This window comes from Sinocyclocheilus rhinocerous, unplaced genomic scaffold, assembly GCF_001515625.1.
Source record: "Sinocyclocheilus rhinocerous isolate Xijiao unplaced genomic scaffold, SAMN03320098_v1.1 scaffold1322, whole genome shotgun sequence".
NCBI lineage: Eukaryota > Metazoa > Chordata > Actinopteri > Cypriniformes > Cyprinidae > Sinocyclocheilus > Sinocyclocheilus rhinocerous.
The window spans coordinates 380,851-394,284 of record NW_015657497.1 but is presented as its reverse complement, the minus strand read 5'-3'; the positions used below and the strand labels follow the sequence as shown (position 1 = coordinate 394,284).

General features: G+C 38.0%; 1 protein-coding gene across 1 annotated transcript in view; it reads right to left on the bottom strand.

The window, feature by feature from the left end:
• The window catches only part of LOC107721154 (TBC1 domain family member 22A-like), a 158,941-nt gene that overhangs the window by 90,753 nt on the left and 54,754 nt on the right, over positions 1–13,434 (bottom strand). Inside the window, exon 6 of the mRNA XM_016529025.1 lies at positions 3,997–4,103. Coding sequence (XP_016384511.1) covers positions 3,997–4,103 — 107 coding nt within the window. The remainder of the gene's footprint in view (positions 1–3,996; positions 4,104–13,434) is intronic.

Below are 13,434 nucleotides of genomic sequence, written 5' to 3'. Positions count from 1 at the left end.
ATATTTCATTTTATTTCGGCTAATTAATAGACCATAATTATAAATACTATAGTGTTTCGTTGAGGAATTAATCATTCACGTAGTTTCATTTGTAAATGAAAACACAACACGCTCATTTATCATCACTCATCGGCATAAATACAATCATAAAGTCAAAACTTTATTGGCATAATTGTCAGGCGTTTATTTACAAAATATATGGTAGGCTAGCAAATACTAGCATAATTATACAAAACGTTAACTAGGTAAAGCGATACACAAATTGAAAGGGGAAATAAGCATATATAACAATACATATAAAAATATAGCCCTAATAAGTGAATGTAATAATAATAATAATATACAAATATTAAATTAAATGTTTAATGTTAATAACAATGTTTTATCTATTTTTGATAATCCTGGGTTGCTATGGTCATGCAGGTTTGTTCACGCATTAAACTAAGTGAACCGAACATGTCACCTTTACAGGCACCGTAAATATGGGATGTTACGCATGAAAAAAAGTTACATACATTTTGAGAGTACAGCCACAATACTAAAATCAATAAAACATTGTGTTAACATGATACTAGTGCACTAAAATCACAAGGACCGCTATAACAGGAATAACTGCAAAACCAAAACTTTATCAGATTAGAACAATAATCCCTAAACCACTAAAACTCCTAATCATACAACTTCACAGCTCGAGTACTTGCGCACAGAAGAACACCTACTAGCCACATTTGGAAATGCATTACAGTAAATGCAATCCGTGTTTGTTTTTACAAACTGAGAAACTATTATCTGTGGTTATCATCAATATGCCACAGAAATGTATAAACAAAAACCTACTCCTTAATATACATCATAAAGTGCCATCTGAAAAATAATTATACATTACAATAGCAACGATATCACTCTCTATTGTCAAACACAGGAGGGAAATACAATACTTGTAATTAACAACTTTTTCTACCCTACGCTTCTAAACGCAAGCGCTCTCCTGAGACCCGAACACAATTATGCACGGCTGAGACTATAAAATCACGCTAAAACTACACTGAGTTAACAACCACTCAAAAACACCAACACGCACACGCAGAGAGCATGGCGCTGCCGACGCTAACAACTTGCGAGCAAGTGTTCAGAGCTATCAGCTGCCATGGTGTGAAGGTGTAAGGAAAACAAAGGGTGGAGAAAATCATTAGCACCTAAGAGAATTTGCTTTGTACACACAAATTACCGCAGTAATTAGAGATAAAATACCACAAAAGCTTTGGAGGGCCTGGAGAGCATTTCAATCTAATACCAGTGAGGAGGGTTGATCCGCTGCATGCAAATGCTTTTTTATGTGTGAAGAGACAATCGTCTAAAGCCAGTGCGTGGGAGTACATTTCTGTCTATACGCACTTCAAACACGTCGCTGTAATTGGGTGTTTCTTCAACTGTGGGCCCTTTGTGTCTCAAGGGTTGAATTTTATGAAAACTAAGGCCGCATTTACACTGCAAGATCCGATCTTTTGTCCATATCCGATTTTTTTGGCCCGTCTGTTTACATTCACTTTAGACACGACTGGTATCCGATATCTGTGTTTACATAATTCCTGCCCAAAATGGTAGTCAATGATCGCTTTACTATACACATGGTAGACCCTCGGGTTTTGAATGGCCGTGCTATTAAAATTATTTATATAATTCACGTCGAGTGGCCATTATTATTTGCCAGCATGGACAACGGCTGTCTTGCAGCACAAAATCTGACTGAACAGATAAATAACGGAAATTTTCATTTGTTAGGCTATTTTATCTACAGCTCGTTAGAGGTGGAATTCTTTATTGAAATAAAGTAGCGCCAAGATGACATTTATTTAAATGAATTCGAAAGAATTAACAAGAGAGAAAGAGAGAGAGAGAGAGAGAGAGAGCATGAAGCTTGTGAACAAGTGAAAGTTATCAAGTCATTGCTAAGAAATATAATGTAGCTTTAGCGAAGCTGTTGTATTTATAAAATTCACGGGTCAGGGTTTGAAAACCAGCTCCTGAATGTGCAATTTCTTACCTAGCCTACATAAAGTTTCCATCTAAATAAAATGTGAGCGCATACACGTCTGGCAAACGTGTCGCCTTCGCATTGGGAGTTCTGCGGGGATTCGGATATGTGTGTTTAGACATAGGTCGGATGTCCACATATCGGATATGTATCCGATTAAAATCCACATTTGGAAGCGGCTTAGTTCGGATGTGAAAAATTCGAATCTCGTGTGAATTTTTGAGTTTATATGTGTGCAACAAATTCCGATCTGTCTCAGATGTGAGCAAAAAATCTGATTTTTTGTGCCAGTGTAACTGCAGCCTAACAAGTTTCCTTTTTTTCCCTCACTTTTGTTATATGAAGGTCATATTAAGACTGTCTTCAGAATATATATATATTTTTTACCTTCATTAGCCTTTTTTTTTTTTGCTACTTTTCCCAGGCCCTGACTTTCAATTTTCAAATGTTAAAATCTTCAGGCCTTTGAGATCTCCACCCGAAACTGCTTCGCCCCCGAAGATGAGACAGAATGAGGCGCTGTGATTATCGGAGACTCCATTGTCAGGCACATATGCGATACCTCAGCTAAAGATAGGATGTACACTCACTGCTTCCTGGTGCTCGTTTTCTTGATCTTGCAGTGCAGGTATCTGCGATCTTGAATGCTGATGGCAGTAGGGATGCACAATATTGGATTTTTGCCGATATCTAGTGTGCCGATATTTTTCAACTCATTTTGGTTCATTTTTTGATTTCACTTGAAGTATATTGGAGCCTTAAGATAGCATCCTTAACTGAAAGGTAACTCATAAGTGACCAATTTGGAACACTTTAAAAAAGCAGCAAATGCACAGTATACAAAATAGACAACGTAAGATAAACAATGCATATAAACAATACATAACACACATTTTAGGTAAAAACAACAACAACAAAAGGTATTTCATTACTTTAAATGTTACCAATACTTTTCAGAATTTAAAGTATATTTATGTAAAATAAATAATTGTGAAATAATGGATTTTTTGTCTCCCCACTAAGCTCACTACAATGCATTGAGGGATTGGCTTCTCCACCAAAGTCATGTTAGAATTTAGCAAAAATGAGGCATATTAGGAGGCAGCGTAATTATGTTTCCTACCATTTGGAACAGGCTTTATGTTGATAGTCTGTCAATGGTGCTTTAAAATGCTGCCTACGGATGCAGGCCACTAAGATTTGGAACAAAACAATCAAATTCTAGAATTCTGAAATCAGCCTTAGCAAGACAAGAGAGTTTCAGTGCTCAAAAATGTGGAAATTATATTTGCTAAACTGTTTCCATAAAAAGGACAAAAACAACCAATTCTCCTCTTCTCCTACTGTTGGACACTGTTAGTATGCAAAACAAATTAACCAGTTAAGTGAAAAATGTGTTGGAAGGGAGTTTAATTTCGAAGTCCACAGGGCCAAAAGTGCCCACAGTTGCAGAAACACCCAATTACAGAGTCTTTTATCAACAAGGAGGGAAAAAAGCGACAGACCAGGCCGCACGGGAATCTTTTGCGGTCTTCCGGGGGAGAGCACTGTGAAAATATAGGGATGAGGACTGCAAACACCTAGCTTTATACCGCAATGTGTGTCCCCGTCTCTGCTGCATAAACAGCACGGGTGTTTTATGGCCTTAAATCAATTAGAGACGAGGCAGGCAAGACAAAGTGAATGTGGGGCGGGGGGTCGCTTTGCTTTCCCATGACAATTTGAGCACCGCTAGGCCCTTTGGATAAGGAGGTTGTGTCCTGCCTGTGGTGCAGAGTGAGAATATTCATCATGGATTTTATTCCTGGACAGGCCTGAGCGAGGAAAGGCAAGGAGAGGAAACGGGACGGGGCACATACACGCAGGGGAATCTCGCCGCGACACATTCTCTCTCTCTCACACACACACAAACAGAGTGAATGTATCAGGCCCGCACGCTGGCAGATAGGGAATCAATTTACCTGAATCCCGTCCAGGAGCTTGCTCATGCACCAGAAGCTGTCAGCCTCGATGTTCCGTAACACCTCTTCCTGCAAGCTGGAAACATTGAAATTTTCCACCTCTTCCTCTGCAAAGAGCCAAAAGACAAAAGGAAATAACAATGAGACAGAGAAAGAGAATACAAGTGAAAGACAAAGAGGGAGAAAAATGGAAGAAGAGACAGTAAAAGAGACAAGAGTATAGAAAGATTCATCCTACATATGGAAATCTTCAAAGAAAGAGACGGTTCGAATTCTACAAGTTTTGGGACCATATATGCAGAATGCATTCTTACATAAAAAAAAAAAAAACAGTTTTAAAAGAGCTTAAAACACACACAAACACGCACAGCAGTTTCTGGTAGATGTCACACAGAAATGTCGTTCAGGATAACTGAACATTCCCAAGGGGCTGATTTGCAGTGCCAAAAAAAATCTTAAAGGTCCCCTGAAATGCTTAGAAACACGCAGCGTTACTCTATGTGTTGACATCATTTTAACTGAAACAGGAAGACAGGGCGGGACATATCAAGCAGCACCGCCCCTTTTTAAAATAGCCAATAGCGTTCGTTTATATCACAGCTTGCGCTAGAGCCGTTCAGAGCCGTTGAGCTCCGTAAAGCCGCATTTGACAGGGTATGCCAGCCACAATCTCATCCATATTGCTATAAAATATAGCATTCTGTGTAGAATTCAAATAGCTCCGATACATTTTGTGGTCTGCGCCGACTCGCGCATGTGATCCGCATAGTGCTATCGTGTCTCTAGACCGGAGCAGAGTGTGTGTGCGGTGCGATGGTTAGCGTGACACAGCGCGAAACCAGACGACTTTTTTTCCTCAATGGAAAGCATAGTTACACTGTTTGAATCGTTCCCTGTCCCCTATATAGTGCACTACGTGCCATTCACTGTACAGAAAATACTAATTCTGTGGACAAGTGAACGATTTCAGCCGCGGCTTCAGCGTCTATTTTATAGTGTAGGGGGCTTCTAGAGAGCATTTGATTGGACAGAAAGTTTGATGAGAAGCTGAAGTACGATGTGACGTCAAAAAAAAATCGTTGAGCTGTTTTGGCGGAAGTGACGAACTGCAATCTTTGAATTCTTACATATTCAAAATGCGAATTTTGTCACTGTTTTGGAGCACACTGCCTTATAGATAACCTTAAGACTAACATATTGATACTAACACCCAAAAAAAAACTTTAATTTTGATTTCATGGGGACTTTAAAAACACAGCGCTCGACATAAGATGCAGAAAAAACAGCAAAGTGCACTTGCTACACAAATCCATTTTTCTTTCCATTTCTTTCTTCCTCCCCAGTCAACATACATATTTTTAATGGTTTCAAGTTGAAGTTTTTCAGTTTGAGTAAAAGATAAGCCTGGTACATTTAAATGAAAGAAACCTCCAATTTGAATTTGATAACCTGTTTGATAGCATGTTTGCACAGATTAATATGACAATGTACGAAAACAGGCAATTATTTACCATATCAAACACACAAATCTTTCCCCACTGAACATCAGAATCATTTTCCTGAAGCAAAGTCCAACGCAAGTGTAGAATTATTTAGTATCCACTGTGAATGAGTCTAACCACAGCTTTGACAGGCAAGTCACAGGTCGAGCAGAGGAAGGGTATCACAGAACTACACACACACAGTGCTGCTCCGTCTCCTTGGCAACATGGGTCTAACCTTAAAGAGTACAGCGAGCTCTGGCTGACAGGACCAGTGGGCTGCTGGGAATATTTGCAGTGCTGGCCCCTGCATTAGTGCGGTCTAAAACGCCACTGGTCGTCTACGCTCGTCCTAGACGATCATCACTGTCTGCTGTCTGACAGGTCACAGAGGAGAGGAAGCCAAGATGGAGTATGATTCCCGAGGTAGGGAAAGAAACGTACAAGTCTGTAGAGTTTCGGTCTGAATGACCTCCAAATGGTGGACAAACTCATTGTGCTTTCACATAACAGCCTTATGCTCAGGAACAAAAGTACTCACGAGGCTTTTAAAGTGTGTGTGTGTTGGGGTTGTAATAAGGCAGTGTTAATCTCTCCAGTTGTGAGAGTCCCTTAACAGCACTTTCACTCATCACACAACAAGGACCCGTAAAGAGGAGCAGACCAGAAGACGAACGCATAAAACAAGCCAACAGCACCTCCTGTGGTCAACAGTGGAGTTGCAAATAAATGACTTGTTTATGGTATTAGCAGCAGCCTTGTATACAGTAGCCCCCACTCTGGACACTTGAGTGACATTTAAAAATGTCATTGCAGTAAATAACATTAACCCTGTGAAGCCTGACATATTAAATGACAGTCAGAAAAATCGTTTTGAAATTGAAGTGTTTATTGAACCTTTAGACAACAATAAATACTAAGCTATTATGGCTTACATACTATTATTTAGTGAGAATATGGAGCTCATCGAGGATGAAAAAAACAACTAAATTTTAATCAGAGGCTCAAACAGCTGTTGATATTTATATTATTTATGTGACAAGATAATATAAAAAAAAAATAATATACAATATATAAACATTTTAAATTATATAGAAATAATGTAACTGATATAAAATACCTCCATATAAAATAAAATACAAAATAAACTTGAACTAAAAAAAAAGAAATAATGTAACTGATTCCGATAGCTTGTAAGGCAAATCACTGAGATCTTTATAACAGTATAGCAGACTTCTTACATAAATCCCATATAAATATCAGTTGTAAAGTTACTTCAGTCCAGTTAATGTTGATAACAATATAAAAGCTATTGTTATGTTTGTATTGTTATCACTAAAGATTCCACAGCAAAAAGACATGTGTACCACAACCTGAGGGCCTTTTAATTGCTAAAAAAGTATAAACTATCAATCAGATGACACAGGACATGTAGTAGACTGTGTAAAACAGGTTTTTCAGCAATATTTCGATCATGTTGATAGTTTAGAGGCCTTATAAATTTGTGTATCAAATATGATACAGTAGGCTTCATAAGGTAAAAATAAATTTTCAAAGTATTTTTAAAGAAAGATTACATTTTCAAAAAATGTAGATTTTTTTGTTTGTTTGTTTCTGTCAAACGTTAGTGGAACACATCCACAGTTAATGTGAAATACATCTGTGGTTACTGTGACACCTGTGTGACCTTTAAACCTCATAGCAAAAATTACAACAAAAAAAAAATCTAAGAAAGTGGCATCTGCAAACAAATGATTTCTCAAAACTAACTTCTCTTTTCAACTGTATACAATGACATTAATATTTTTAAGTGCATCTAAATATATATATATATATATATATACACATTTTTTTTGTTTTTTTGGAACAATCATCCTTAAGTTCACGATACACACACTACATTACTACAATAGATACCCCAAGACACACATCTCCTTGGTTTATATTTATTGTCACATTTTCCAGAAGTGACTCGATGAAGTCTGACACTGCTAAATGAACTGAATAGCATGTATTATTGCTGTGAGAATAAGAAGGTTCACACACACATGCATGCGTGCATACATAAATTCACAAAAACAGAAGGTGTGTGACTCCGTGACCACAGTTCCACCGTGAAGTCACCATCGCACCATCTGTCTGAAGGCATTGCAAAGGAAAAGAGCAGATGTCTGTAAACATACAGACCAGAGTCAACAACACATCAACTGTACTGCCTGCTGCAAAAATATATTTCCCAGCGTTCTCCACTGACATATTGGCACTTTATGAATTACACAAGCCACAGACAGGTTAAAACGCTACGTTAATCAGTTGAACACTTGTAATTAATGGAATTAATGAATTCAGTAAAATATATTTTAATTTTAAATTTAAATATATTTTAAAATGTATCGTATGCCTGTAATGGCAAAGTACAGTGTCACATGATCCTCCAGAGATCATTCAAATTAGAGCCCTGCATTTCAGCGACTTTTTTATGCCCTCGGGCCGTTGAGAAGGCTAAATTGATCAAACATACAGTAGGCTCACTGTCTGCCGCTGGCCGCTTGGTCGTTACTTTAAAAAAAACAAAAACTTATATTTAGCGAACAAAAAAAGCTCCAAACGTTTTTTTAAATTAACTTCATAAAAAAACGAAACGAAATATAATCACTTTGCTATTACATACAAAACTGAACTATTTTAATAGCTGAAACAGTATAAGCTGTTTTGGGAGAAGGGGAAAAAAAGACGGGCTCGGGCCGGTAATTCTGATAAGCTGTCGGACACGGGCCGGGCTAGGGCCTGAGCGTCTCGGGCCAGGGCCTAAATTTGAGGCCCGTGCAGGGCTCGAATTCAAATATGCTAATTTGGTTAACATTTCTTACAATTGTGAAAGTTAAAAACAGTTGTATTGCTTACTACTTTTTTTTCCAGGATTCATGGATGAATAGAGATGTAAAATAAAACAACATGTATGTATGCATGTATGTATTTGAGTTATTTATTTTTCTTTTCAATTATGTAAAAGTATGTCAATTTAATGCACCCTTGCTGAATAAAAGTAGTAATTTCTATTCTAATCTTACTGACCAGAAACTTTCGAACAGTAATATTTTCTGAATTGCAAAATTGATTTTACGGTTAAAGAATTTGTGAGTACTGATAGATAACTTTTGGGTACAGTTAATGGACCAATCAGTACTATAAAAATGTGGATTTACAATCTCCTCTTCTCATATTATATAATCAATAGGTAATCATAGTCTTTTTAATTTGGTGCATTTATTCAGTTTATGTTTTCAATGATTTATTAATGCCATAGGACTGAAGGTCTGACCCATGTCAGGAATGCAGTAATAGTGTTTACTGCATGTATTGTGTTTTCTACACAATAAAAATATCAACTTGCATTGAAATGTATTATTTGATTAAATATCATATGATGGAATAAATCACAAGCTGTATTTTCAGTTTGAGTTTTGTTCTTTTTCATTTTATCCTGATCTATGCCAACTACGCCCAGGGTCACAAAGGTCAATAATGCGCCAGGTGTGTCCACTAACACATCTCCATATTTTGTTCCAGTTGGCTGAGGCCTGTGTTCCAATGGGGTAACGACAAAGCTCAGCCTTGAAGGGGAAAATACTGACTATGTTTACTGTAACGGATGTTTTCAGGGGTTGTGTAGGGTTATGAGAAGCAGGTGAACATGCCAAAAGAACAGTCTCCAGAAGTATCAAACAGCCACCCAGCTGAGAAGAAATCCTTTTGGGTGACATGTGTGACATCTGCAACATTTGCTTACAAATGGAGAGCATGGTGTGTTAAATATAATCAATGTTTCTAAACAGCAGCATTTACTTAGTACAAGGGTGTCCAATCCTGCACCTCATAAAGGTGTCCAATCCACACTTTACCTGAAGAGTTGGATTCTAATACACATGTCTGCAGGTTTCTAGCAGACATGTTTTTATTATGGGAAGTTATCAATCTCCGCACCATAATGGTCAACTTGGATCATGTGTGCCTTGGTAACCAATTTCATTAGTCTTGATGTCACTTAATTTCTGCCAGAATCTGAATTTCTGTATGATTTTTGTATATATATATATATATATATTATGTGGTAAAACTGATGGTGACTAAACAGCACTTTTTTGGAATAAACTCCAAAAGATTAGCCCAAAATGAAAGTTTAATGGCAAACATGTTGAAGATTAGCCAATAGATTGTTCATTCATTAAGTGATAATCTGTTTCCTTACAAAAGCAGTTTATTCAGTGAATTATCGATCCTCCAATAAACAAATAAATAAAACTCCTCGCCAGTGTACCTCTGTGTTACACTTTGCTGTGCTAACCTTGAAGGCGGGCCTTAAAGGGGTTCTATTTCTAGTAATCCTGAAGACCTTGATGGCTGGTTTGTGTGTGTTTAATTAGAGCTGGAGCTAAAGTCAACTTGAAGGTGGCCCTCCAAGATCAATACTGGACACTTCTGATTTAATAGAACAGGATAGAATAGAAATGAGTCAGATTTTACAAAAGACAAATTTCTCCCCAAACGATCAAATCTCAACTTTGACTCCTGGGGCCAAAACTTCTTAGCTTAATTCTTAAAATCCAAGTAAAGTGGCTGGATGAGCACCATTTTACTCTTGTGTTACTGTATTTGTGATTAAAATATGAAGTCAAGGCCGGACATATCGAAAAGCTGGTCTCCTTTTAAAAAAAAGTTAACCAGGAGCCTTCAGTTTACTTCAAAGCCAGACAAAGACACACCTGACAGCCACAGCTGTACATATCTGTTAACACATCAAAAAAATTGTTTTAGGGTTGTATGACCATAATTCAAAGTTTCTGTAATATGACCCTTGGTCCCCATTGCGCATATAGATCTTTCTACTGGAACAAGTTCCCCAACCCTTGATGGAAAACCTGATGACATGGTTATTGAGAACATGTTTACAAAATCCCTGAAGGTATAGTGAGGGGCAGTTCACAAATCCATGACGCTCTGAGTTCAAACCTTCTGAGTAAATAGTCACAGAACTGTCAATTTGAAGTATCCACAAAAAGGCTAAAAGCATAACAAATCCCTTCAACTGGAGTTAGGCTCTTTGGCCTCTGCTATCACTTCCTGTTGGCCCGTATCATCTTCCTCAATACAGGGGTGAAGGGTAGATTCCCCCTGTCATGCTGAAGCATCCAACTGCAAGGAGCTGGAATCATTACTGACATTTGACTCTACACATCCCTGTAGCGCCATATGCCCTCTTTTTGCAGGCCAATGCAAAACGGTCAACATTAGGTTAAAGGACACGGCGAGCTTTCATCAGCCTTTTAAACCATCGCCCAAGATAGCCCGGAGGACACTTTCCCACCCACAGGAAGTCACTGCCACAGTGCTGTCAGGTGGATTGTGCAATCTGACCCTTAGGGTGTCCTAAGACTTTAACCCAGTACCACCGACTACTGCTCCATGTGTTGGTTAATGAGCATCGAACATAATCCACAGACGTGTAATTGAAGGCAAGGTTAATTAACATGGAATTGAACTTGGCAAACATGCCATTTCAACACAGTAAAATAACGATCGTTGGGTTGGTAATTACTGAAGTTGTGCTGAAAGACGAGGTGCAGATCCATCTGTGATTTATGGATATCATCAAGTCGTAATGAAGAAAAAGCCGGCGCAGAGAAAGAACAATCTGCAATGAGAACAGATGAATGACTTCCGCTGGCAGCTCCTAGAGGCAATTGGAGGAAGGGCCCAAACCAACTCTATTACATCATGTTCCAGAAAAACGTACAAACACCATCACAACCTTTTCCAGAGCCAAATATCCCCTCAGTGGTTTAATTAGGTAAGTAAATATAATTTTTTAAGTGTTCAAAGAAATTTACTCAGACATCTGATTTAGGTTACTGACAAAATTAGTACTGAATGAATTGCAAAAAGACAAACCGTCACAATGCTAGGGTGTTGTGGGTGGTTGCCAAGACTTTGCTAATTGGTTGCTAAGGTGTTCCAGGTGGTTTCTCAATGGCAATGTCAAAAGAGCCCAAGTCTCTATCAAATTTGGACTCTACATATGGCTAAGGTGCCTTTATTTAAGTTTAAGGGCGGCGTTTGGTAGTTTTCCTATAGGCCAGGCGAAAATCGGCCAATCGATTCTGACAAACAGGGAAATGTTTAAAAATTGGGGTTAGGGACCTGCAAAAGTATTTATATGCAAGGAATAATGCATGGCTAGCTGTGAATTAAACAATTTTAATGCACGACGTGGAGGCCAAAACCTCCCGACATAAAGCGAAGAGTGGCTGCCTCTGCGGAGTGCATTAAAATTGTTTAATGCACTGCTAGCCATGCATTATCCCTCTTATACCATGGTCATTTGCCTGTATTGACAAGCTAAAGCTGTTAATTATGTTTGCAGTGCAATATTTGACCGGAAACTCTAGCATTCTGCCTGCTTTGAATCAGACACACAGATGAAACAGTGCGGTAAGATCACATTTATTTGAATTAATGAGTTATAACAATTATTTGAATTAATTATCGATCGATTGAGAGAGAGAGAAAAAGAGAGAGAGAGATGGAAGTTGTGTGAGTGAATTACCTGCGTCTGTGTGTCTCACTCTACAAATAATGAAGCTGGGAGTTTAGTTACTATGAAGGACGTAGCTTGTCAAACAGACACACAGAAAGTTAGTTTACTATGCAAAACTGTCATCCAATCATAGCAGTGGGCGTTTTCTTCTAAGTCTTCAATGCGGCATGCCCATAAAAACCGAGCGTTTCTCGAGCCGGCCTCAAAACCAGGGTAGAAAATAGCTTATTACTTTTTGATTTTGATGTTTTTGAATGTAAAAACCACGCGAACATCATAAGTGGACCTCAGAAAATAGTATACAATAATAAAAAAAGCCAGTTCATGACCCCTTTAACATTAAAGGGGTAGTTCACCCAAACATGAAAATTCATCATTTACTCACTCTCAAGTTGTTTTAAACCTCAATTAGTTTCGTTCTTCTGTTGAACATAAAAGTTATTTTGAAGAAAGTGGGTAACCAAACAGCCACTGGTCCCCAATGACTTACATTTTATTATTATTAATAGTATTAGTATTATTGTTATTTTAATTTTATTTTTTTTCTTACAATCAAAGTCAATGTGGACCAGCAACTTTTTGGTTACCCACATTCTTCAAAATATCTTATTTTGTGTTCAGCACAAGAAATAAATTAATACAGTGAGTAAATAATGACAGAATTAACATTTTTTGGGGGGGTGAACTATCCCTTTAACGACAAGCGGCAGCATGTTTAGTACTATTAGTCTGCTGTCACTTTAAGACCTGCATGCGTCCGTTTTTCTCTCAAATGTTTACTTTCACTTTAGGCATAACCAACTGTGTTTATAGGTAAACCTCGTTTGTTTTTGACAGTATTAGCGTCATCAGACGCAAAAGATAACTTAGTCCAGTAATCAGGTGCTGTTTGACAGTTTTTTTAGTGTGTGCACGCTTCAGGTGTGTACACGCTCAGAAAAAGCGCATGCCAGAACAGCATGCTAATGAAATGCTCTTATTAACAGTAGAAGTTAAATCTTACTGTAGCCTTCAAATCTCGGTACTGGCTTACGTTTTAAAATCACAAAAGGAGTTTGGTGCCATCAGGCTAACGTGACCGTCACGACTCATGCAGCTGTAAGGTTTTCTGCTTCTTTTGTTTTTACTCGCGATCTTTACAACACGCATTACATTACGTATTTCATGGCACACTCGTTTTATGCGTATTTGGCGCCACCTAGTGTTGTGGGTGTATTATTGACATGTCAAAGTCTAGACCCTGAATATAAGACGACCGCGTTTTTTCAGATGTATTTCCAAGAAAAAAATATCGTCTTATATTCGGGACAATACGGTAATACAAATCAATGCAAACTGTCTTGATCTGCAACATGCTCTTGT